The sequence below is a fragment of the Odocoileus virginianus genome, chromosome 9 (genome assembly GCF_023699985.2).
Source record: "Odocoileus virginianus isolate 20LAN1187 ecotype Illinois chromosome 9, Ovbor_1.2, whole genome shotgun sequence".
NCBI lineage: Eukaryota > Metazoa > Chordata > Mammalia > Artiodactyla > Cervidae > Odocoileus > Odocoileus virginianus.
Window position 1 is genome coordinate 36,406,601 of NC_069682.1, and position 26,486 is coordinate 36,433,086.

Consider the following 26,486-nt stretch of genomic DNA (forward strand, 5'->3'; position numbering starts at 1 on the left):
TACACACACATAAAAGCACAGCACACGCACACACACAGACACACACACATACACACACACACATATATATACTGAGTGTTCACACACACACATAGATACACAGACACACACATAGACACACACACACATATATATACTGAGTGTTCACACACACACAGATACACATATACACAGAGTGTACACACAGACACACACATATAAAAGCACAGCATACACACACACATATATATACTGAGTGTTCACACACACACACACAGATACACACACAGATACACACATATACCACACACACACACACATATACCACACACACACACACACACACATAGAGAAAGTGTTCATGTTCCCAGGTGGCGCAGGCGTAAATAATCTGCCTACAGTGCAAGAGACACAAGAGATGCGGGTTCAATCCCTGAGTCAGGAAGATCCCCCGGAGGAGGTAACCAACTCCAGTAATCTTGTCTGGGAAATCCCATGGACAAGGGAACCTGATGGGCTCCAGTCCATGGGGTCACAGAGAGTTGGATACGACAGCACTGAGCACTTGTATGTGGGATGCCCAGTGTGGGGGAATTAAAGTGGATGCCTTCCCTTAGCCTTGTTGTTTATGATGGAGGTGATGATGGCAGTGATAGCGGATACACGTGTGAACTGGAAGGATTTTCCCAGCGTTCCCTCCTGGCTAAGAGCATCAGCAGGGCTTATGGCCAGTGGTGACTATTTCCAAGAGAGGGCAAAGAGAGGAAGGGAGATTTCAGGGGCAGCCAGAGTGACCTCCCAGGAGGAAGCGGGTCTGCCCCTGAGGTTGCCTGCAGCAGCGCTTCCCAGAAAGGAATGACAGAAGGATAAGTGCAACTACTGTCAGTGATTATTTCCATAGCTTTTCCTCTTTTAATTGTATTTTTTATATTCACTTATTCATTTAGATATTTATATATGCATGTCTATTATTTAACTGGATTACTCTGAAATACATTAGGCTTTTGAAAGAAGAATCAGGTGTCATTTGATGTGATTTTCCTTATCTCTAGTGTTCTTGCTTCCTACTTGCTGCCAATTCTACAGGTGAAGAGAGAGTGGACTCGGATTGTAGTGTTAGTCAATTTTATCTTTTTTGCTCTCTGTTTCTCTAGTCTATTGATACACAATCATGAGCAGAACAGAAATCCATTAACAGTGAAATGAAAGAATGAAAAATTGCAAAGGACAAGAAACTACCCAAGTCTCTTTAAGCAATTAAAAATAAACACACATGAACTTGCTAGGACATTGGAAAGCATCTGCTTTTTTTTTTTTTTTTTAAGTCATCTGTATTTGTTACAACTTTTTAAAGCAGAATGTGACTTGAGCACTACATTTTCATTCACAAAATGCCATACTTGGCAGAGTGCAGAATCTTATTTCACAGAGTTGAAGTTTTTGCTGCAGAAAATGCAATAGAAGGATCAAGCCCAGCATCTCTTAGGTGCTGGTCAGTCTCAGGCCCCTCCCAGACCTACTGAAACTGAACACACATTTTAACAAAATTCCAGATGACCAAATGCATGTTACAATTTGAGAAGTATTAGTTCAAGGCATATTTGAATTGAGGACATTTGTGCAGCTGATATGATTAAAAAGACGTAGGCTGCTGCTGTTACAAGTCTGGAGGAAAGAGCTGGTGTGTGTGCTGAGTCATGTCCGACTCTTTGCGACCCCACGGACTGTAGCCCACTGGGCTCCTTCATCCATGGGATTCTCCAGGCAAGAATACTGGAGTGGGTTACCATTTCTTACTCCATGGGATCTTCCCAGTCCAGGGATTGAACCCTAATCTCATGCATTGGCAGGCATATTTTTTTTTTTATCACTGTGCCACCTGGAAAGCCTTGTTAAAAAACACTGGAGGAAAGGAGCTGGTGACGCTTACAGGAAAAAAAAAAAGGCATAACCTCACTTCACATCAACTGCATGATCACGAAAGGCTTAAAAGGCAGATGTCAGGAAATGAGTATTACCCTCTTGGTTATTTATATATTCTTCTTGCTTTTATAGGGGAAAAAACACCTGAAAGGTAGGGGGAAAGACAAATTCAATTTTGCCCAGCATCGTCTTTTACCTCCGACTATGTGAGGGCATCCAACCAGTCCATCCTAAAGGAGATCCTGGGTGTTCATTGGAAGGACTGATGCTGAAGCTGAAACTCCAGTACTTTGACTCATTGGAAAAGACCCTGATGCTGGGAGGGATTGGGGGCAAGAGGAGAAGGGGACGGCAGAGGGTGAGATGGCTGGATGGCATCACTGACTCAACAGGCATGAATTTGAGTAAACTCCAGGAGCTGGTCATGGACAGGGAGGCCTGGCGTGCTACGATTCATGGGGTCGCAAAGAGTCGGACACGACTGAGCAACTGAACTGAACCGAACTTATGTGAGGGCAAACAGAAGCTGAGTCAGCAGGTTCTTTCTGTCTGGGCCAGCTGCTGTCACTTGTGTGCACATGTGTGTGTGCGCGCGCACGTGTGTGTGCAGGGACATCATCACATACTCTGGATAATTAGTCACGCTATCTGCATGTGATGTTGGAAGTTTATGGGCTTTTTCATTTTCTGAAAGGACAGCCAACTTTCTTTTAGAGGCATTTCATTCTCTGAGAATCTGTTACCAACAGGGCCATTTTACTCATCAGTTTTGAAACACAGGGAAGACAGATGTAATTAAAATCTATTTGGTGATTAAGAAGCGAATTGTGTAAAACATCAAATAATCGCAGCTGTATAAGGAAGCAGTGGTTCCAGTCCCCTCCCCCAATCCCGGGGGCTGGAGTTGAGGGGCCAGAAGGGAATTGGGGAAGAGTTTTATGGCGGCTGCCTTGTAAATAAACCTTTGTGACAAATCTCCATCTCCCAGCATTTGGCTTGCTTCATATAGAGGAAATGAACCTGCCTTTGTAACAGACCTAGTAGATTGCACACCTATTTTTTTAAGCTTTTTTTTAAAAGATTTACTTATTTTTGGCTGTGCTGGTTCTCCGTTTCTGTGCCAGCTTTTCTCTAGTTGTGGTGAGCAGGGGCTATGCTTCGTTTCTATATGCAGGCTTCTCATTGCAGTGGCTTCTCCTGGCAAAGCACAGGCTCCAGGCATTCAGGCTTCAGTAGTTGGGCTCACTAACTGGGCCCCCCAGGCTCAAAAGCACAGGCTCAGTAGTTGTGGCTCACGGTCTTAGTTGCTCTGTGGCATGTGGGATCTTCCTGGATCAGGAGTTGAACCCGTGTTTCCTGCATAGGAGCCAGATTAGTTACCACTGAGCCCCCAGGGAAGCCCTCAGTATCTTTTTCTTTTTTAAAAATCTTTGTTTATGCTAGTTCTCTTTTTCTGTTTTGTTGTTTTTGGGGTTACAGGCTGTACTGAAATGTTCTGTGGCTTTTGGCTGGCTATTCATAATTAAATGGAAAGTATCACAAAGCTTGTTGGGAGCTGCAGATATCAGGCAGAGTTTGTGAACTGGTGACCCTCCCAGTGACCATGTCACAACCTGGTCATTTCATTGGATGGATGAAAAATGTGAATAGCTGTGGGACTTTTCCTTTTGGGTCAGGCAACTTCCCCAGGAAAAGTTCTCCAATGTCCTACTGGAGGCTGCAGGGTGGGATTAAGTCTTGCCAGCACTCTGGGACCTCCAGAGGGCAGGGTCAGGATGCCTGCTCTTACTTAGCCCTGTCTCACCCTCACCCTGTGCTGTCTGTGTGCTGAGAACTCAGGAACACAGCTCCTGTGACGCTCTGGGGATATAACTGCATCCCTCTCCCTGCAGGCGTCCCAGCCTTGTCCAAATCCTGGGCCTCAGCAGATTCTGCACTGGAATCCACTGCCTGCCCCAGGCTTTTTGTCTAGCAGTTGCTAAACTCTCAGCTTGTCTCCGATTGCTAAATGAGTTTACCAGCTTCCATAACTATGCTGCCCGATATCACTGGCTGTTGTCTCCTCCTCCATTTTCTTCGTTCTTATGGATTTAGTGCAGTGGGTGCTCAATCGCTCTGTTGTGTCCAACTCTTTGTGAACCCACGGGCTCCTCTGCCCATGGGATTGGACAAGAATTACTGGAGTGCATAGCCATTTCCTCCTCTAGGGGATCTTCCCAGACCTAGAGATGGAACCCGCATATCCATCGTCTCCAGCATTGCAGGTGGATTCTTTACCCCTGAGCCACCGGGGAAGCCCCTCGTATGGATTTCTGTCTTTTAAGTTTTTTTTTTTTTTAAAGCTCTTTTCTTCTCATTTTAAGTGAGGCGCTAGTAGGGAGCCCATGTGTGCTGCTCACCTTGTTTTATTGAAACCTGTTGTCAGCTTTTCATATGAATGGACAGTGCTTTTGTACAAGCTAATTAGCAAAACTAAAAGTAATTGATTCCATGGAAGGCTGGAGTGAAAACATCTATCCAACCCAGTTATTTTATTAAAAAAAAAAAAGAAATTTTTTATCTGAAGGCAACTACCAAGCTGTTTCATTGTCAAGCATATTGCCGAGGATTTCTCAAAATACATATTTCCTGGGCATTTCGTCTTTTCCACGTGATCTGAAGGAAAAAAAAAAAAAAAGCAACAGCGGCTGAAACACCAGGCTGTTTGCTTGTTTAATGTCAGTGGAACGTTGCCATGGTGGATGAGAGCCTGGGTCAGCATTATTTACAGAAGAGCACATGGTGTTTCATCCTCAAGAGCACATGGTGTTTCATCCTCAATGAGCAGGAAGATGTTTTGTGATAAAATGTGGTAAAAACTTGTTTTTTTCCCAACTAAGCAAAGAAAGGATGTACACAGTGTGAAATGATCAATGAGAAGTTCTGAGTCATCTGTAACAGGAAAATGTGCAGCCAGGACAGGAATGGTGTTTTTCTGCAGGTTAAAAATAAGATTGGATGCTCTGAAACAGAAAACCATAATAGCACATCATAGAACTCTAAGTCAGTGTGGGGCTCTAAGGCATTTAATGTACTTTGTACTTTTTAAATAGAGTTACTGTGATGGTGGGGACAACGATGTAATGATGCAAACCATGACAATTCTCTTGGACAGCAAGGAGATCCAACCAGTCTATCCTAAAGGAAATAAGTCTATCCTGAATATTCATTGGAAGGACTGATGCTGAAGCTGAAACTCCAATACTTTGACTGCCTGATGTGAAGAATTGACTCATTTGAAAAGATCCTGATGCTGGGAAAGATTGAAGGTGGGAGGAGAAGGGGACGACAGAGGATGAGATGGTTGGATGACATCACTGACTTAATGGACATGAGGTTGAGTAAGCTCCAGGAGATGGTGATGGACAGGGAAGCTTGGCGTGCTGCAATCCATGGGGTCACAAAGAGTCAGACACGACTGAGCGACTGAACTGAACTGAACTGAACTAAGTATTTGTGCACAGGATTTTGTGTATATATACATTTTCACTTCTTGGGATGAATGCCCAGGAGTGCAACTGCTGGGCTAAATAGTAATTGCATATTTATTGGGTTGGTTGAAAAGTCCTTTTGGGTTTTTCATAACATCTTATAGGAGAACCCGAACAAAGTTTTTGGCCAACTCAATAGTTTTTAAAGAAACTAACCAAACTTTTCCAGAGGGGCTGTCTCCGGTTATGTGGGAATGATTCAACTTTGACTAGTGTGTGTGTGTGTGTGTGTGTGTTTTGTAAATTTGTGTTAAACTGCTGAAATTGTCAAAGATATAGTTGGTTTAAAATGTATGCACTTTTAAGAATGTTTTCTTTCTGGAAGTGTCCTGACTAATCCCACTCCAGTACAAAAATTAAGTCACCCACAAAAGGGAAAACAGAAATCCTGCTGGCCTTACTCTTTTCCCCCAGAAACTTTCAACACTGGAAAACAACAGAATAATGATGTTTACAAAGTTCTTGGTGGAGAGAGAACATGGGAATCCATGAATATCCAGCCAATATTCTAATTAGGCGTCTCACAGGCTAAGGAGGTCTGGGAACAGAGGACCAGCCCCACAGGGCCCCTGGAAAACAAAGCAAAGAGGGAAAAGGAAATACTATGATGAAACCCAGCCAAGCCATAAATGAATCAAAATGAAGAATGGAATGAGGAACTTGTAACAAAAAGTGGCAGTGAGCATGCTATCCACTCAATTACAGACTGAAGAAATCAAGCAACTGGGAGATGCATAGGTGTAACACAGCTGTATATATGAAAGTTCGGAAATGTAACAATACTACAAGCAACATAATCAGGAGACTAGGGCAGGAGGGACAAAGACCATGACAAAGATCATTATATCTTTCATTACAAAAAGACAGTAGTGCCCTAAATGGAAGTTCATAATAAAAAATACTTCTCAATGATTTTCATTAAGATATTGAAAACATATTTACTATATATGATGTGTGTGTGTGCTAAGTCGCTTCAGCCATGTCCAACTCTTTGTAACCCCATGGACTGTAGCCTGCCAGGCTTCTCTGTTTATGGAATTTTCCAAGCAAGAATACTAGAGTCCGTTGCCATTTCCTCCTCCAGGGGATCTTCCCATATATGATGTAATATAAAATGTATCTTAAGTGTAAAGGAGATCTTTGGGTACTCTTATTTCTTTGGTGTTCAATAATCTATTTAGTTTTAATTCAGTTCATTTGGAAATTACCAAAAAAAAAAAGACTCTGCTTTCTGTCAGCTACATGCATCCAGGTTAACCCTGTAAGTTGCAGGAAATGGACAGTAATAAAAAGGATCCCTGTCCACAGAAACACAAACACATGGTACATGGCCAGGAGATACAGTAAACAGACCAGCTGTACATCTATTTATCAACACATTTCAGTTTTCCTGATTGCCTTCTGTGGTTTAAATTCTTTTAACCCATGGTAGCATCTTAGTGGTTCTTTCATAATGAATGAATTAAAATGTTTTTTTATGTGTGCATTTTATGTTTGTATGAGAATCACAATTTTATCTTTTTTAAAAGGCTACTTGAAAACTTAGCATGGTTGGAACAATTTGGGTATATCAATTCACTTTTTATTCATACATTTTATGAAATTTAAATACAGGGCAAGAATTGCCTGTGACAATTTAGGTCCTGAGTTGAAATATGCTGCGAATATAGAATACACACTGGATTTCTAAGGCTTAGTATCATAAAAAAAAAGAGAAAAATTAAAACTTGATTACATGTGAAACAATGCTGTTTATATACTGGGTAAAATAATAATGCCATTAATTCCACCTTTCTCTTATGTTGTGAAATATGTTAGAAAATTTGCAGTCGCATGCACGGCTGGCATCACAAGGACAGGCCGCTCTGGACCATGAGTTCTCCCATTCCTCTCGGCTTCCTTCCTCACATGCCAGGGGGCACAAAGTGATCCCGAACTCTGCTTTTCTGCCTTGGGTTCCTACCCCCTGGCAGCGTCTTGTTTCGTTCTCGGCGAGGCCGGGTGGCTCAAAGTGAAGATCCTCGGAAAACCCCAGACTTTACAGGCGTTCCCGGCTGCGGCCTCCAGAGGGCGCAAAGTCGCGACTGGCGTTGCCGAGCAACTCGTGGCCCGGAAGTAGTTCTCTGCACCGCCCCCTCCTCCCCGCACCGCCCCCTCCTCCCCTCCCCGCCCCAGGGCAGCCTCATCAGACAACTTCCGGCGGGGCGAGTGAGGTGGTTCCGCCAGCCGGTCCCGCGGCCGCGGCGACGCGATGACCACGCTCCGGGCCTTTACGTGCGACGACCTGTTTCGCTTCAACAACATGTGAGTGAGGCCCGCTCGGGCCCGGCGGCGGCCGGCGCGTCCCAGGGGCCGCGCGGGGAGGGAGCCGGGCGGGACGTCCGGACGGCCCCGCTGACCTTGGCCGGTGGCTGTGTCCCCGCAGCTCCGGCCGCAGTGCGGGCGCCTTTCGGGGCCTGGGGGGACGCCGGGCGAGGGTCGGGGGGCGCCGGGCCGAGCTCCCCTCCGCTTCCTGCCGATGTCCCCCCACTGCGCGGCAGCCGAGGCCCGGCGGCGGCGTGGTTACCTCGTATCCGCGTGGGGTAACACTGGCCGTCGCCCGGCGCGGCGCCTTTGCGCTCCTCGTTACTGTAGCTGCGCGTCCCGGCACTTGTTGCTGCGGGATGCGGAGGGGGGTCGGAGTGCGGTCCTCGGGGTGCCCGGTCCTTCGTCCGACTTAAGTCAGGCTTTGTGACTTGCAGGTTTCATTGTTTTTCTTTTTTTCCTAAGTTTTATTGTGAAAATTTATGAGCGCTTAAGAGCTTGATAGGATTTTACCGTGAACACTTGTAGTCTACCAGCTGGCCTCCCACTTTTTTACCATTTCACTCTTTTGCTTCATCACATTTCCGTCCATCTTATCTACCCACCTCCCCAATCCCAGACCTACTTTTAAATAATTTAATAATTATTTAAATAATTCCCGAGGCAATTATTTGGAAACTTCAAGGACCAGGTAGTTGAGGTTCAAGTGTCAGGAGGATGGATAGAACCTGAGCAGAGTTCACTAGAAACGTTCACAGAGGAGCTGAGTCTCAGAAGATGGGTAAGTGTTGACAGTGGTGAGGAAGGACGGGCGGCGGACACTTGTGCGGGGGAGTGACTGTAAGATCGGGTTTCTGTAACTCCGGGGTCAGAGCAACTGGTGAGACTGGACTTGTGCCCCGTTGTTGGGGGCGGAAGTGGTTTCTGGGGGCCTCTCTCAGTCGGAGCAGAGTAACTGAGGCCACTGCTTTCAGTCTCACTGTGCCTGGCCCCGGAGTAACTCCTTAGTAGCTAGAGTAGTAGTAGTATTAGTCGCTTAGTCATGTAGACTCATGGCGACCCCATGGACTGTGGCCTGTCGGGCTCCTCCGTCCATGGGATTCTCCAGGCAAGGATACTGGAGTGGGTGGCCTATCCCTTCTCCAGGGGATCTTCCAGACCCAGGGATTGACCGGCGCTCTTGCATTGTAGGCAAATTCTTTACCATCTGAGCTACAGGGAAGATCAGAGTAACCCCTTTGCTCCTCACACCTCTGTGAAGTAGTTGCTCTTCTCATTACCATTTTTTGGCGTGAGTCAGCATAGGATTCGAGAGCTCAGAGGAATGGCCCAGGTGGAAGAGCCCTGCGTGGGAGTGGGCAGAGCACTGAGACTCCCTAAGGAGATTGGCCCCAGGCTGGTGGTTCTTAAGAGTAATCACTGAGCACTCTTTTGCAAATACTCATTCCTGGCTGCCCAGGACCCCTAAGCTCTCTGCTGCAGGGCCGTGTGTCTCGGGGTGACTGGAGAAGGTGTACCCGGCAGGTGAGCCATTTAGGAGGTCTTGGCAATGGCCCAGAGATGATGACTTGATGAAGGCTTGGGTTTCAGAAGCACAGACCTGGGAAGTGACAGTGTGCTTTGAAACTTCAAGAATGGATGAGGCAAAGCCGCCTAGAAAGTCAGTTTTAACTGAAGACTGAGGAAGGGTCAACACTTTTATATGAAAATGAATAGAACAGAAGGAAAATAAGTGTGGCCATTTATGTACAAAAAAATATCATCCTGTCCTGTTAACAGGCAGACAGTCAACACGTATTTGTTTAATCTCCACATTGTGTAAGTCACCATGTCTTTGTATAACAAAAAAGGTATATATTCAAAATTACCATTAATTAAAGATTAATTATGAGGACTTGCCTGGTGGCTCAGTGGTGAGAAGTCCGCCTGCCAATGCAGGAGATGCCAGTTCGATCCCTGAGCTGGGAAGATCCCCTGGAGAAGGAAACGGCCACCACTCCAGTATTCTTGCCCGGAGAATCCCATGGACGGAGGAGCCTGGTGGGCTACAGCACATGGGGTCACACAGAGTTGGACACGCCTTAGTGGCTAAACTTAGCAAAAAGTCGGACACGCCTGAGTGACTTTCACTCACCCACCCACTCACCCACCAGAGGTTCTAGTCCTTTTCTTTACATTTTGGTTTTATCCTGGGGATCCGCAACTACTGCTGACGTTTTTGTTTGTAGGATGGGGAGGAAGGGAGGACTGATTTGCATGGTTACTGTCCCACTACTCATGTAGGACATTTGGGCCCCATTATTTCAAATTATTAATTTCCCTGGTAGCTCAGACGGTAAAGCATCTGCCTGCAATTCGGGAGACCTGGGTTTGATCCCCAGGTTGGGAACATCCCCGGAGAAGGAAATGGCAACCCTCTCCAGTACTCTTGCCTGGAAAATGCCATGAGTGGAGGAGCCTGATAGACTGCAGTCCATGGGGTCGCAAACAGTCAGACATGACTGAGCAACTTCACTATCAGTTTAGCAACTAAACAGCAACAATTTGATTTCAGAGTCATCTAACTTGTTAAGGCCTACCTTCAGTCTATGCCAGTGGGGGACTCCTCTCCCTCCTCACTTCCTTCTGTTTCTCACCTTGATTAGGGCGCTTCTGTCAAGAACACGGGAGAATCACTGGGGTAGGATGTTGCAGTAGTAACTGAAAGAAGCAACGGATGTAGAAACATTGCAATTAACAGCAGATATTTTATCCTTGGAAAAATATTTTATGCCTGCCAGTGCTGAAGAGACAGTAGTGAACAAGATAAAACATGTTATCTTTATGGAATTTGTAGTTGATTTGTTGAAATTGGCCACACCACACAGCTTGTCGTTCCTGCTTTCCCAAGTCCAGGGATTGAACTCAGACCCTCGGCAGTGAAAACCAAAGTCATTGAAAACTGAAGTCATTGTACATAACCATTGCATTGGACTGCCAGGGAATTCCCAGAATTTACATTTTAGGGGGGAAAGTAAGATAGAACTTAGTGTTCAGTAAACAAGGAAAAATGAGAGCAGGAAAGGGAAATAGGAAGTACATATGGATTAGACTTTGGGTGAGGTGTTTCAGGGAAGGTGTCACTGCAGAAAGATGGGGGTAGGGGGAGTGTGTAGGCTTTGGGGGCATGGGTGGTATGGGCAGAGTAGAGTAATATGGGCACTGGTTCCTGTTTCAGACATGCAGTGGGGGAGGCGGAGGCGGCCGCCAGTGTGGCCCAAGCAGCAAGTGGGAGTGTGAGGACACCAGGTCGGAGTCAGAGGGCTCGACCTTGGAGAGGCTGGCGCTGGACATGGGCTTCTCTGCAGAGGGTGCTCAGACCCCCAGGTAGAGAAGTCAGGCGGGCATCCGGGCACGGGCGTCTCAAGTTTAGGTCTGGGCTAAAAATAGAAGCTTGAGGGTCAACACTGCATGGATGGTGTTAAACCCAGATGGCTCGATGACTTCACTGATGAGTGTGGACAGGAGAAAAGGCTCCAGGATGGCACCCGGGGCATCGCGTGGTGAAGGAGACACAGTGGCCCAGTGAAGCAGGAGGAAACCCTGCTGCTGGGTCTGGAGGCTGAGAGGACAGCACGTCGGGGATGGAGCTGTGGACTGTGTCACGTGTTCTTACGGCCTAGGGTGCAGCACATTTATCCGTTTCTCTCGGGACCGGCTGCTGGGTCCTGAGAGGCGGTGGACCTGCTGACCTGCACTCCAGGCCTGGGCCCAATGCCGCAGGCAGAGAGCAGGTGGGGTGGCTGCTGGAACCTTGGTGAAGCTGCTTATTACAGTTATGTTTTCTTCCTGAAGTCAGAAGCAGCGGAGCTGGAAGAGGGAGCATTGAGGAGACAGGAGAGGGTAAAGTAGTCTTGAGAAGGGTGGAGAGTGAGTCCTATACTGAATTAGAGCAGTGATTCTCTAGGTGTGGGCAGGGGCACCTCAAGATTGCTTGAGGGGGTTCTGCAGGGTCAGAGCTATTTTCATGATAAAACTAAGGTTTTTTGTTTTTTTAAAACCTTTTGGCCATGCCGCGCAGCATGTGGGATCTTAATTCCCCAAACAGGATTGAGCCCTGGCCCCCTGCATTATCAGCACAGTCTTAACCACTGCACCACCAGGGAAGTCCAGGTTTTTGTTTTTTATTGCTTTTTTTAACTCTCATTCTCTTACTAGTGCACAAGTGGAGTCTTCCAGATGTGTGATCATCTAACAGAAAGCATAGCAGACACAGAAATGAGAAATCAGCTGTTTTATATTAAGCCAGACATTAAAAAGATATGTAAAATTGTTCAAATAATGACATTCTTGTCACTAAATTTTCTTTTGTCTTTGAAAATAGTGACTTTTGGTTTAAAAAAGTCATTCACATTAATATTTAACTGATTTTTAAAAAATGAACAAATGTCTTACACTTTTAAATATCCATAGATTTAAGTCTTGGGGTCTTCAGTAAGTTTTGAGTATAAAGGGGTGCTAAGATTTGCTGGTCTCCAGAAACGCACTGTGACTGTTGCTATTGCTAAAGGTCCCGAGGAAGAGCTTGACTGCATGTGTGAGAGGACTTGAGGGCGCTGTTTTGGGGTCCGCCAGGATTGTGCTTCCACTGACTGAATAGGAAAGTGAGGGGCAGAGCTCTCTGTGGAGGGAGGCAGGGGTGGAAATGCTGATTTGGGAGTGTTGTGGTCAGACACGCTGGTGAGGCAGGTGCTCAGCAGCTCCAGAGCCAGGTAAGGAGTACTCCTCTGAGAGCAAAGTTAGAAGTATGAGAATGGGGGCAGTGGGGAGCAGAAGCCCCAAGAGCGAGAGGGCCCACGTCTGGAGGGTGGGAGAGGGAGGGACGGCCCTTGGCACACGCTGCAAGGCTGGCGTAGCCCTGTCTGTGATTGACACCCCGGGCTGGTCACCAGTTCCATACAGTTTACTGTGGTTATAAAATGGAAAATTGTAGGGAATTCCCTGGTGATCCAGTGGTTGACATAGTGCTCCCAGTGCATGAGGGCATGGGTTCAATCCTGGGTTGCAGAACTAACATTCTACAGGCCACGGTGAGGCATGGCCCAAAAAAAAACAAGATGGAATGCTTTGATGATGTATTAACTGTAATTTGTAAAGAAACAGCTAAATGAAAATATACGGGTGTCTTTATATTGACTGTAATGATGGCTTAATATGGTCATTAGGTAGGTTAAACCATTTTTCTTAGTTGAAAAGTTGGTTTAAAGTTGTGAATTTAACATGTTGTTTTCCCTGTGCATGTTATTTTTAGTTGTAATTGGCCTATTTAAACTGATTTTGTAAACACTGCTTACTGTTGACATTTCTCTTGTTTCTTTTAGTAACTTGGATCCACTTACAGAAACTGTATCCTTTTTTTATAAAGTTTAAATAAAGGCTTCTAAGAGTAAGGAAAGTAGAGAAAAGGAAAAAAAATAGACTTGAATACTGAAAATGTTTAAGACTTGGAGGTCAGGAAACATCATAAACAACATCGAAGGCAATTAAGAATAAAAGAAACTAAAAACTGGGAACAAGAGTTATCTTACATCTGCTGACAAGCTGCTAATATAATGACCTCATAAATCAAGAACAGTACAATCCCCTGCCCTCCCTGCCCCTCAGTAGTAAGCATAGCTGTGAGCAGCAGAAAGCTGTGACTTCAGCAGGAGGGGCTGTTTCTGTCTGATAAGAACAAAGCCTCAAGAGGATGATCAGTGCCAGGCGATTCCATGATGTCCTAGACTCCGGGCTCTGCCCTGGGACCACTCTCTCATCCGGGGGACCCTGGCTTCCAGAGTCTACGGCATCTCATCCGCATTCCTGGCAGGAGCGTCGATCAGCAGAGGGGAAGCCAAGGGGACCACTGGGAGGTGTGACGCAGCCCCCTGCCCGACCAGCACCTGCCTCGAGACACACCTATCTAGAACAGTCTGGGATGAGCCTGGGGTTTACATTCAGGCTGGCTGCTAAAGGGGGAAGAAATGATTTTAGGTAACAATCAGCAGGATCTGTCTTAGTCCCCAGTGGAAACATGGGCAAGGATGTGTGAAGTTAGGGTCCTCTGATCTGAATAGATAACTCCTACATTCTCAACAGCTTGAAGCACAGAGTTGGATTTCTGGGTTATGTGCCATGTCCACTGTGGGGTAAGAGGGTAGTATTAATTGGTCATTTAACCAAGAGGGCATATAGGAGGCTATGAAAATTTCAAGAGTTCAGTCTCACCAATTAAAAGACATGATAATTAAAACCGAAATGAAATAACATGTTTATATCTATCAAACTATCAAGGATTTCAAGCAGTGATGAAGCTCAGGGCTGATGGAGGTGAGGCGAGGGGAGTATTCTCATAAATTGCTAGTGACAGAGCAATTTATGAGAATGGTCAAAAGCTAGTCTTTTGAAGATACTTTACTTATGAATACCTGGTAATTCAGTTTCCTGGAACCTGAAAATAACAATAGAGGCATTTATGTCAGGGGTGGGCACGCTCACATGCATGGGCCTGTTTTTGTAAGTAATGCTTTACTGGGGAATGATTTACACACTGTGCTCTAGTCCTGGACTTTCACAGTTCTTTTTTTTTTTTAGTTGAAATATAGCTGACTTACAGTGTAGTGTTTTTTTATGGTTAAGAATGTATAACAAGCTAGAACTAGAAGGACTTTTATTAATTTGGTAAAGATTTTATATTTTAAAACTTTCAGCAAGCTTTATATACTTGAGTGAGAAATTAAGATACATCCCTTCAAGATAGGACAGAAGATAAGAATGCCTACTGTCACTACTACCCTTTAACATAGTTCTAGAGGAACTGACCAAACTTCCAGAAGGAAGGAAAAAGTATAAGGATGAGAAAGTTAGAAATAAAACTGTCATCATTTATAATTGATAGTACAATCATCAGTCTAGAAAAATGAACAACCTGTTAAGAATAAGAATGTTCACCAATGTTGGAACCAAGATCAAGTTTTGAAAAATCAGTAGCATGTGTACACCTAGTACAAATCAAGAATAGAAATCAAGCAGTAGAAATCAAGAATATGTGGGTGTGGGTGTGCATGTGTGTGTGCTTTTTTGTGTGTGTAGTAAAAACTTTATTAAGACTTTGAAGTCAAAAAGTAAAACTCTTGTTAAAATTTTCCGAACCTTTAGGTCAGTTCAGCACAAGAAATAATTGAATATTTAAAACATGTATATCTACTTAAAGAGCATAATAGAATGGAAGCAGGTTTTTTAAATATCTAAAACTGATAGTATCTGTAATATATATTAACAATCCTTGTTTTGTGACCTTTAAAAAAGTGAGTATAATTGATATATACAGTATTTCATTAGTTTTAGGTATAGAGCAGAGTGATTAGTTATATATAAAAAACCATTGTTTTATCAGATTCTTCTCCCATGTAGGTTATCTCAGAATACTGAGTTGAGGTCCATGTGCTGTACAGTAGGCTCTTATCGGTTATTTACACACACACACATTTTATATATAGTAGTGTGTATGTTAATCCCTGACTCCTGATTTATCTTCTCACCACATGTTTTCCTTTCGGTAACCATAAGTTTGTTTTTAATGTCTATAAGTCTGTTTTATAAGTAACTTTCTTTGTATTAGTTTTTAAATTAGATTCCATATAAAAGTGATAGCATATGATACTTGTCTTTATCTCACTTCACTTAGTATGATAATCTCTGGGTCCATCCAGGTCGCTGCAAATGGCATTATTTCATTTTTTTATGGCTGAGTAATATTCCATTGTATGTGTTTACCACATCTTCTTTATCCATTCATCTGTCAATGGACATTTAGGTTGCTTCCATATCTTGGCTATTATAAACAGTGCTGCAGTGAACATTGGGATGCATGTATCTTTTGGAGTTAGTTTCCTCCTGATACATACAGAGGAGTGGGACTGCTTGATCATATGGTAGTTCTATTTTTAGTTTTTTAAGGAACCTCCGTACTGTTCTCCCTACCAGTTTATATTCCCTAGGAAGGGTCCCTTTTCTCCACACCCTCTCCAGCATTTTATTGTTGTATAATTTTTGAAGATGGCCATTCTGACCACTGTGAGGTGATGCCTTATTGTAGTTTTGATTTGCTTTTCTTTGATAATTAGGGATATTGAACATCATTTCATGTGCTTTTTAACCACTGGTATGCCTTCTTTGGAGAAATTCTGTTTATATCTGCCCATTTTTTGGTTGGGTTGTTTTCTTTGATACAAAGTTGCATGAGCTGTTTGTATGTTTTGGAAATTAACCACCTCAGTCACTTCATTTGCAGATAGTTTCCCCCCATTCTGTGGATTGTGTTTTCATTTTTTTTTTTTTTTATGGTTTCCTTTGCTGTCCAAAAGCTTTTAAGTTTAATTAGGTCCCATTTATTTTGATTACTCTAAAGGATACTGACATGATTATGTAAAAAAACATTTTACCTGTGTTTTCTTTTAAGAGTTTTATAGTATCTTATTTACATTTAGGTCTTTGATTGATTTTGAGTTTATTTTTGTGTATAGTGTTAGAGAATGTTATGATTTCATTCTTTTACATGTAGCTGTCCAGTTTCCCCTGCACCACTTACTGAAGACTCTTTTCTCCATGGTGTGGTGTGCTTGTGTGTGTGTGCGTGCGTGTGCCAGTACCATGCTGTTTTGATGACTGCAGCTTTGTAGTATAGTCTGAAGTCAGGGGGCCCGATTCCTCCAGCTCTGTTTATTGTTCTTAGGATTGCTTTGGGTCTTTGAGGTCTTTTATGTTTACATACAAAATAAAAAAATAATCTTGTTCTGTGAAAAATGCCATTGCTAATTTGATAGGGGTTGCAATTCAACCTGATTGCCTTGGGTAGTATAGTCATTTTGATAATATTGATTCTTCCAATCCAAGAGCTTGGTGTATCTTTCCATCTGTCTGGCATTGATTTCTTTCATCAGCATCTTAAAGTTTTCAGAGTCCAGGTCTTTTGTCCCCTATGTAGGCTTATACCCAGGTTTTTTTTTTTTTTTCTCTTTGATGTGAATGGTAAATGGCATTGTTTCCTGAATTTCTCTTTCTGATCTTTCATCATTAGTGTATGGAATGTAAGAGATTTCTGTGTACTTTGTATCCTGCAGTTTTACCAGAGTCACTGACAATCGTTAGTCGTTTTCTGGTAACATCTTCAGGATTTTCTGTGTGTAGTATCATGTCATCTGTAGTGACAGTTTTCCTTGTTTTTCAATTTAGATTCCTTTTCTTTCTTTTTCTTCTCTGCTGTGGCTAGGACTTCAAGACTATGTCAAATAAAAGTGGTGATCGTGGACATTCTTGCCTTGTTCCTGATCTCAGAGGGAATGCTTTTGGCTTTTCACCATTAAGAATGATGTTAGTTGTGGGTTTATCCTATATGGCCTTTATTAGGTTTAGGTTCAATTCAGTTCAGTTGCTCAGTTGTGTCCAACTCTTTGCAACCCCATGAATCACAGCACGCTAGGCCTCCCTGTCCATCACAAACTCCCAGAGTTTACTCAGACTCATGCCCATCGAGTCGGTGATGCCATCCAGCCATCTCATCCTCTGTCGTCCTCTTCTCCTCCTGCCCCCAATCCTTCCCAGCATCAGGGTCTTTTCCAAAGAGTCAACTCTTCAAATGAGGTGGCCAAAGTATTGGAGTTTCAGCAAGTTCCCTCTATGCCAACTTTCTGGACAGTTTTTATCATAAATTGGTGTCAGATTTCGTGAAAAGCTTTTTCTGCTTCTATTGAGATGATCCTATGGTTTTTCTTCAGTTAATGTGCTGTATCACATTGATTTGAAGCTATTAAAGAATCTTTGCATCCCTGGGATAAATCCACTTGATCATGGTGTATGATCCTTTTAATGTATTATTGGGTTTGGTTTACTAATATTTTATTGAGGAATTTTTGTGTCTGTGCTCATCAGTGATGTTGGCCTATAATTTTTTTTTTGTGGTATCTTTGATTTTGATATCAGGGTGATAGTGGCCTCATAGAATGAGCTTGGAAGTGTTCCTTTTTCTGCAATTTTTGGGAAAGTTTCAGATGGATAGGTATTAACTCTTCTTTAGATGTTTGATAGAATTCACCTGTGAAGCCATTTGGTCCTGGATTTTTGTTTGTTGGACATTTTAAAATCACTGTTTCAATTTAAGTATTTGTGATTGGTCTGTTCATATTTTCAGTTTCTTCAGTCTTGGAAGATTGTATCTTTCTAAGAATTTGTCCATTTTATTAGCATATAGTTGTTTGTAGTTTTTTATGATCCTTTGTATTTCTGTGGTGTCAGTTTTAACTTCTTTTTCATTTCTAATTTATTTGAGCTTTCTATTTTCTTGATGAGTTTGGGCTAAAGGTTTATCTATTTTATTGTCTCAACTAGCTTTTAGTTTCATTGATTTTTTTCATTTATTTCTTTTCTGATCTTTATTTCTTTCCTTTTACTTTGAGGTTTTGTTTTTCTTTAGTTGCTTTGTTTACTTGATATTTTTCTTGTTTTCTGAGGTAAGACTATATTGCTATAAACTTCTCTTTTAAAACTGCTTTTGATACGTTCCATAGGTTTTGGCAGAGAAGGCAATGGCACCCCACTGCAGTACTCTTTCCTAGAAAATCCCAGAACGGAGCAGCCTGGTAGGCTGCCGTCCACAGGGTCACTGAGAGTTGGACACAACTGAGCAACTTCACTTTCACGCATTGGAGAAGGAAATGGCAACCCACTCTGGTGTTCTTGCCTGGAGAATCCCAGGGACGGGGGAACCTGGTGGGCTGCTGTCTATGGGGTCACACAGAGTCGAACACGACTGAAGTGACTTAGCAGCAGCAGCAGCGTAGGTTTTGGACTGTCATGTTCTTACAGTCATTTGTCTCTAGGTACTTGATTCCTTCTTTGATTTCTTTAGTGATCCATTGGTTGTTTAGTAAATATTTTTCAGCCTCCATGTGTTTGTATTTTTTTTTTCCCTGTATTTGGCTTCTTATCTCATAGTGTTGTGGTCAGAAAAGATACTTGGATTTCAACTTTCTTAAATTTACCAAGGTTTGATTTGTGGCCCAGTATGTGATCTATCCTGGAGAATGTTCTATGTGCACTTGAGAAGTGTATTCTGCTTTGGGATGGAATGTTCTATAGATATCAGTTAAATCCATTTAGTATAATGTGTTATTTCAGGCCTGTGTTTCCTCATTGGTTTTGTCTCTGTCCATTGATGAAGTGGCTTGTTAAAGTCACCCACTATCATTGTGTTTTGTTGATTTCTCTTTCTCTGTTACCATTGGCAGGATATAGTGAGGTGCTCCTATGTTGGGTGCATGTATATACATCTTTTTGGATTGATCCCTTGATCATTATGTCTCTTGTAACAGTCCATTTTGTCTAATACAAGTATTGCTACTCTAGTTTTCTTTTGATTTTTCATTTGCATGTAATACCTTTTTCTGTCCCCTCACTTTCAGGCTGTGTGTGTCCTTAGATTGGAAGTGGGTCTCCTGGAGACAGCATATATATGGGTCTTGTATCCATTCAGCAAGTCTGTGTCTTTTGAGCATTTAATCCATTTACATTTAAGGTAATTATTGACACATTCTTTCTGCCATTTTCTTGTTTGGGGTTTGTTTTTGTAGGTATTTCCTTCCCTTCCTTTTTTGTTCTCTTGTGGTTTGATGCCTCTGTTTAGTGTTGTGTTTGGACTGCTTTTTGTGTGTGTCTTAATTGTAGATTTTTGGTTTGTGCTTTACATGAGGTTTTGATACAGTAGTCTGTATACATACAGGATTGTTTTAAGTTGCTGGTCTCAATTTCTGATGCATTTCCAATACTGTTGGTTTTGATACTGTATCTGTGTTTGGAGGATCTCCTACCTTTACCTCTTTTGCCTGTACTTGTGGGCTTTCCCATTCATGCTTTTCTTGATGCTAATAACCTTTTCCACACAGGGAAGTTCCTTTAGGATTTATTATGGCTTTCACAGTAGTTGCAATAGAGACCATATGGGTCACACAGCCTTGGAATATTTACTATCTGGCTCTTTATAGGAAATGTTTGTTTGCCCCTGAGTTATGTCAGTGGAATACTAACAGCAGTAAACATCAACAGGTGACAGTAGGGCTGAATATCAGAAACAAAGTTCAGTGAAAAAAGCAAAACCAAAATCTCAATTTTCATTTGTATTGAAAAGATTATGATCTATTAAAGACCCCTGTTTAAAAAAGTGAAAGGATTTTGAAGAATTTTGAATGACAGAAAATTTTTCACTGTATAATAGGCAAAGTATTAACAATGCAAATCAGTCTATAGGGTATGCTTCCCATTATACGTAAAGTTTTTGGCAAAAGTCCCATAAACTGGGTGACGTGCCTGCCAGGGTTTCATGGTCCATAAGCTAGTGCCTAGGGCTCCTTTAGTAGCCAGAGAAGAGACGGTTATGGTGTCAGTGGCTGGGTGGCAGAAAGACTTTTGCTTTCATGTTAATGGTGATGTGGGAGACAGAAGAGACAGAAGAAAGGCTGTTCTTCAGAGGAGAGTTTGAAGAATTTACAAAAAGATTTTCCAGAAAGTTAAAAAAAAGGCTGATGGTGTCCCTTAATAGAACTGCACCTCCAAGTTAATACTGAGAAGTATAGAAATGAGTACAACTCAGCAGGACAGCAGGGCTGAAGAGCTAAGTAAAGAGCAAAGTACTCAGGCATTCACTTTTACATCAGGTTTTTATTTTCTGCATTACTGGAAATGCAGAATTTGAATCAGTGGACTGGACAAACTGGGTTTGTTATGTAGACTTTGGAAGTAAATTACAGTTATTTTCACTGTCCCATGCCTGAAGCTAATGAGGGCACTAGTCATTCATTTCCTAGTGCCGAAAGGGAGAAGTAAACATACTGAGGTGTGCCCAGCTCCAGGGAGAGAAGGCAGGTGGTGCTCACACTGTAAGAGGACAGTAAACAGGAATGTCAGGTGATGGCGAAGTGCTGTGCCGGGAAGGGGTGCTAGACATAGTGTGAGCAGTGGGGAGACAGGCTGTAGAACTTGGGGGTTCTGGTTCTCCACTCTTGGATGGTATGTCTCCGTTCACATCTGAGGTTACATATTCAGGCAGTTTTCTTAAAACTTAGTGCTAACCTAAACATTTCATGTAATGAATTGACTGCAGAAATCATACATATGGTTAGGGATAAAGGAACAATATGCTTTTTAAAGGAAACTTCACGTTTTGTGAAGAACTCTGACTGTCCTTACTTTGCATCCTCCTTAACGAGTCTCTAGTATGGGATTCCTTTTTACCTACAGTACCTCGCCCACTGGCCAGAGTACTTCATTGTCGCAGAGGCCCCTGGTGGAGAGTTAATGGGTTATAGTAAGTATAACACTACTAGTGCTTTTCTGGGTAAGCAGTTAAGATAAAAAATAGTGTTTAACTCTTAGACTGATCACAGAACTGGAAATATAATCATGAGGCCTGTAATTTTTTCTTTTCTTTTCAACTCTTGGACAGCTTACTGATCCCTCTGTCTTAGGTACTGTGCTAGGCCCAGGGGATATAGCAGTGACCCAAACAGAACTGGTCATGTTACTGACACAAGTTTGAGCTGTAGATTGTCTATTGTGTGTACACACACACACATACCCACACGAAATGTAGGTCATTTAAAAAATACATATCAGGTAAGAGCACTAGCAATTAGCTAGATGGCTTTAAGCAGCAGTCCCCAAACTTTGGCATCAGAGACCGGTTTCATGGAAGATCAATTTTCTGGTGGGGGTGAGGATGGCTTTTGGACAATTCAAGCACATTACATTTATTGTGCACTTTATTTCTATTATTATTACGTCAGCTCCACCTCAGATCATCAGGTCTCCAGAGGTTGGGGACCCCGGCTTTAAGTGTTACTTAAAAATCAGGGTTTGGTCGCTTCCTTTATGATAAAAGTGTACCACACAGTATTTCTCCATGTGCAGTTGCCTTGTTCAGTTACTGGATGTGGTCTTTCGTTGGCAGTCATGGGCAAAGCAGAAGGCTCAGTGGCGAGGGAAGAATGGCACGGGCACGTCACAGCTCTGTCCGTTGCCCCAGAATTTCGGCGCCTTGGTTTGGCTGCTAAACTTATGGAGTTACTAGAGGAAATTTCAGAAAGGTAGGAGCCTGTTTTTCAAGTAATTCTTGAACTCTTTTTTCTCTTGGTAAATGTTTATCAGTTGTTTCCTTAAGGTTGAAGGTTGTCATGATGCAGGTTCATAGGAATTTCATGTTCAGCCTCTAATAGTCCTTACAACAGTTCTTTCACATATTCATAGTGGTACTATTGTCCCTGTTTTGCCACTGAGGAAAATTAAAGCACAGTGAATGACATTCTGTAGACTCTTGAGCTGGGTAATTGGTGGAATCAGAATCTAGCCCTCAAGGTCTCTGTTACTGTTCTTGCCACTATGGCAGATATATTCCCCAATTCTTTGTTAACATTGCCCTTTGCATCTCAGTAATTCTTTCAGTAGTGCCCTAGGCTAAAGAAAAGTTTATAGTTTTAAGCGGTAAAACTGAAATAAATATTTTCATTTCATTTTTAATCACTGTGGTTATCTCCTAATGAGATGCACCTGCTGGGCATCACATGGCTTCTCAAAACTGTGGAATCTGATTCTGCAAAGCCACCTGCACTCTTGTTTCACATTGATTTTCATGTGGCCCTGGGGCTTTATAATAACAGGAATTGCTAAAAGCCTGACTTCATAACGACATTGTGTCACCAAAAGAAATATAATGTGATGTGTATTTGTGAACTATACAAAGCCAGTAGTTTGCCCATGTTCAACAGGTAAGTCTTGCCTGTGTTTTCCCAAAATGTTTGAAATATTCTTCAGCACCTACATGAGTTTGGACCACCTGGCAGCACAGTTTGAACAGCCAACATTGTGGCTTTTTTTAAAAAGACCTGTTTTATATATCAGACACTTTTTATGTGTTACTTATATTAAATAGATTAAAGTGGAGTGTTTTACAGAAGTAACCCATGGCCTCAAAAGTCGACTTGAGGCAAGTCAAGGGCAAGAGGGAACTTGAGTTCCTTCTTGTTTAAGCTGTAAAAGAAGTCTAGTCCTTAAGAATTTTAAAATTCCTGTCATTAAAAAGCCCCAGGACCACATGAAAATCAATATAAAACAAGAATGCAGGTGGTTCTGCAGAATCAGGTTCTCCTAGACTGAACAGGGAAGAGGAGAAAATTTTTAGGAAGATTGTAGTTTACACACAAGAATTAATGGCATGCACGTCTTATTGAAAAAGTTATCTGACATTATTATTATAGTGGACAGGGAGTTCAGACATGTGTTCTAATAGCCATGACCTTACACATAAAATTTATAGGACAGACTATCTTTTAGAGTAGAAAATTACTACTCTCCTTTCCCTTCCAGTTCCTAAACCTTCATTACAGTAGTTACTGAGATTCAAGTGACCTGTATTTGTACAGGAGTGTGTGTGTACCTATACATATACATATATATACACATGTATATATTAAATAATGTTCACTAAAAATAGAAATTGTATTTCCAAAAAAAAAATTGGCTAATAAAAATCAAAAGAAAAACTAAAGTGGCAAAACAAAAAGCATGAAATGAGGTGGTGGTCATGAATCCCAATATAATTAGGTAAGTACAACAGTGAATGTTAAGGAACTAATAACTCCAGTTTAAAGACAAAGACATTATGCCAGGTGAAATAGGCCAGTCACAGAAAGACAAACACTACTTGATACCACTCAAAGACCTAAGGTAGTTAGATTCATAACGAGTGGAATGGTGGGGGGAGGGGGAATGGGAAGTTATTACATTTACAATTTACCAATAGGGTGAACCTCATATTTAGTGTTCTTAAGACAGATTAAAAAAATGATACTGTCAGAGCTGTACTCTTATTTACAGGAAATACATGTAAAGATACAGAAAGATTAAAAGTAAGTTTCTAAACGGGGCTTCTCTGGTGGCTCAGCTGGTAAAGAATCTCCTACAATGCGGGAGACCTGGGTTTGATCCCTGGGTTGGATAGATCACCTGGAGGATTCCATGAACTGCATAGTCCATGGGGTCGCAGAGTTGGACATGACTGAGTGACATGCTCACTTCACTTTTTAAATTATGCAAATTCTAAAGCAAATAAAAACTGAAAAGCAATTAAGGGTGTAGTTAAGTCACATTATAGTTATTACTAGAATAAAAAATGGTCACTCCATATTGGTAAGAGTCAATCAAAAGTTACATACCCAGTGACAAACAAAGTAAAAATGCAACAACTGACTAAACTACAGGAAGAAATAGATCATCATAATTAGAGGTATGAACAGGCCTATTCCTAATTAGAACAATCAGAAATTGATTTAATTGTATAAAACAGGGGTCAATGAACTTTTTCTGGGCTACCAGAAAGGGTTCACAGGGCCACCTGAGGTCTCTCTTGCACATTATAATTGATGTATTCTGTAACGTTCATCCTTTTAAAATGTAGTTTAGTGGGTTTCATGTTTTCATTGTATAAATGTCACCATACTCCATAAAACTTCTTGAAGACAACATAGGCAAAACATTAAAATATATTTTTAAATATTTAAAGGTTGTCCCTCCAAAATTGTTAAAAAAAAAAAAAAGATTCTTAGCTTGAAAATGACTAAATGACTTACGTTCAATCTTACACACAAAAAGAGAACTTATTTTTTAAGAGAACTTTTTTCTTATCTTATTTTGTTAAGATAATCTTAACAAAAACCTGATAAGCGGTACAAGAAAGAACATCTCATTACAGATGCAGAAGTCCTAGAAAAACTTAGCAATGAACCTAAGAATGTATTCTAGCAATTAATAGACTGAAGAACATTTTTTTATCTCAGTAAATGTAGAAAATGCTTTGATAAAATACAGTATTCACTCTTGATTAAGCAATCTAGGATACATAAAGGGAAAACTTTAACCAACAAATATTATTTACTGAAAACCTATAGTAAATATTAGAGGTGATGCATGGAATGCTTCTCTTAGTAATTACTGGAAATCCTTGACCGTACAGTGAAGCAATTTAAAAAAAAAAAAGGTATGAGGACTGAGAGGAAACTTATTTGGACAGATAAGAGTGTACACATAAAAAACCTGTAAGAATCTAGTTTGTTGGATATAAAGTGAGTCTAAATTCAGCTGCGTTTCTATACAATAGTAACATTAAGAGGATGAGATCTGCATTGGCATCAGTCCACTAAGCCTTTAGGAAAAATCTAACAAAAGCTGTGTAAGACCTCTCTGAAGTTTATACAGCTATATCTGGAGACAGTAAATATGACCTATGTAAATGAAGAGAGAAACTATTCATACCAGTATTGTTTTCTAGGACTTTTCCCATTCTGATTTTTTTTTTTAATTACAGAAAGGGTGGATTTTTTGTTGATCTCTTTGTAAGAGTGTCTAACCAAGTTGCTGTCAACATGTACAAGCAGCTGGGCTACAGCGTGTACAGGACAGTCATAGAGTACTATTCGGCGAGCAATGGGGAGCCCGACGAGGACGCTTACGGTGAGTCCCTGCTGGGGCAGCGTCCCAGAGGAAGGGACGTTTACATGCATCCTATAGACCAAAATACTCGGCTCTTTTAATACACTTAAAAAAAATCATATTTAAATTTGAGCTATAGCATGTAAATCTCCTGTAAGGTACCTTCATGAACCTACTAACTTACATTAACTAACCAATGGTTAATTACTGTCAATTGTTTTGCTGTTACAGACATGTTACTAAGACTTTGTCAAAAGAACATTTGAAGGAAGAGCTAAATCCCACTAGGGTTCGATTAGTGTTTCGTGTATTCCTGCTTGGGAGTCTCACTTATAAATACATTTCTCTTAGAATCTGGTAAAAGTGGGAGAGTAGGGGACAAAAGCGCTTATGGTTTTGGTGTTTTTTTAAACACCTGTACACTTTAAATCAGATACAAAATCATACTCTGACATTTGGGTACTTACATTAAACTTTGCTTCTTAACAGATATGAGGAAAGCGCTATCCAGGGACACTGAGAAGAAGTCCATCATACCATTACCTCATCCTGTGAGGCCAGAAGACATTGAATAACCATGAGCAGTGGTTCTTAGGCTGATGATGCTCCAGATAGAATTATGGACAATATTTTTTCATTAGATGACCTTGGAGCTCTATTAGGAGAGAAGGGGATCGTTTAGCTCTTAAAGACTTCAAGAAAATACAGGCTGTCAACTTATTTTAAGTCGTCTTGTTTCCTGTTAGCAATATCATACCTTCTAAAGCTGTTCACTGTAATAAAATCCAACCAAAAAAGGCAGCTAGGTGAGAAGGAAACCTTCCACTGTCATGGCTAATAACACACTGTTCACGGTGTGCCAGGGAAAACGATTGCTCTAGTCTCCCCCTAAATTGTGTGCCTGAGAACCACTGCTGCATATACAGTTTTTATTTTGTATTGAACTTAAGCTTTAAAAGCATATATGAAATGTATAAATCTAAGATGTATAATAAAATGCACTGTTGACTCTATGAATGTTTTCTGGAAGTTTGATGGTCATTTGTAAACCTAAAGTTAGCAGGATTGAGAAAGGTCATCACTTAGGGTTTGTCACATTTTTCATTTACATACAAAGCACTGTTTAAATGCTTCCGTGACAGCCCCTGCCTGGCACACTTAAGCTTCCTGCTTATTGCAGACTAAGGTCTTCCCAGGTGC

General features: G+C 41.7%; 2 protein-coding genes across 14 annotated transcripts in view; both read left to right on the forward strand.

Moving 5' to 3' along the window:
* RIN2 (Ras and Rab interactor 2) overlaps window positions 1–21,879 on the forward strand; it is a 227,673-nt gene extending 205,794 nt beyond the window's left edge. For 12 of the 13 annotated variants that reach the window (XM_070472222.1, XM_070472226.1, XM_070472221.1 and 9 more), the window contains 2 exons: window positions 7,251–7,736; window positions 21,754–21,879. The gene's annotated coding sequence lies outside the window, so the exon portion shown is untranslated. Of the gene's footprint in view, window positions 1–2,034; window positions 7,737–21,753 lie in introns of all 13 variants that reach the window. The other variant, XM_070472217.1, reaches the window with a different exon arrangement.
* Window positions 7,652–26,299, forward strand: NAA20 (N-alpha-acetyltransferase 20, NatB catalytic subunit). The gene is made up of 6 exons (XM_020878463.2): window positions 7,652–7,736; window positions 13,097–13,121; window positions 21,021–21,111; window positions 21,754–21,889; window positions 25,162–25,307; window positions 25,776–26,299. Exons 1-6 carry the CDS (start codon window positions 7,684–7,686, stop codon window positions 25,859–25,861), a joined length of 537 nt encoding a protein of 178 aa, XP_020734122.1. The 5' UTR covers window positions 7,652–7,683; the 3' UTR covers window positions 25,862–26,299.
* Window positions 26,300–26,486: the final 187 nt, after the last annotated feature.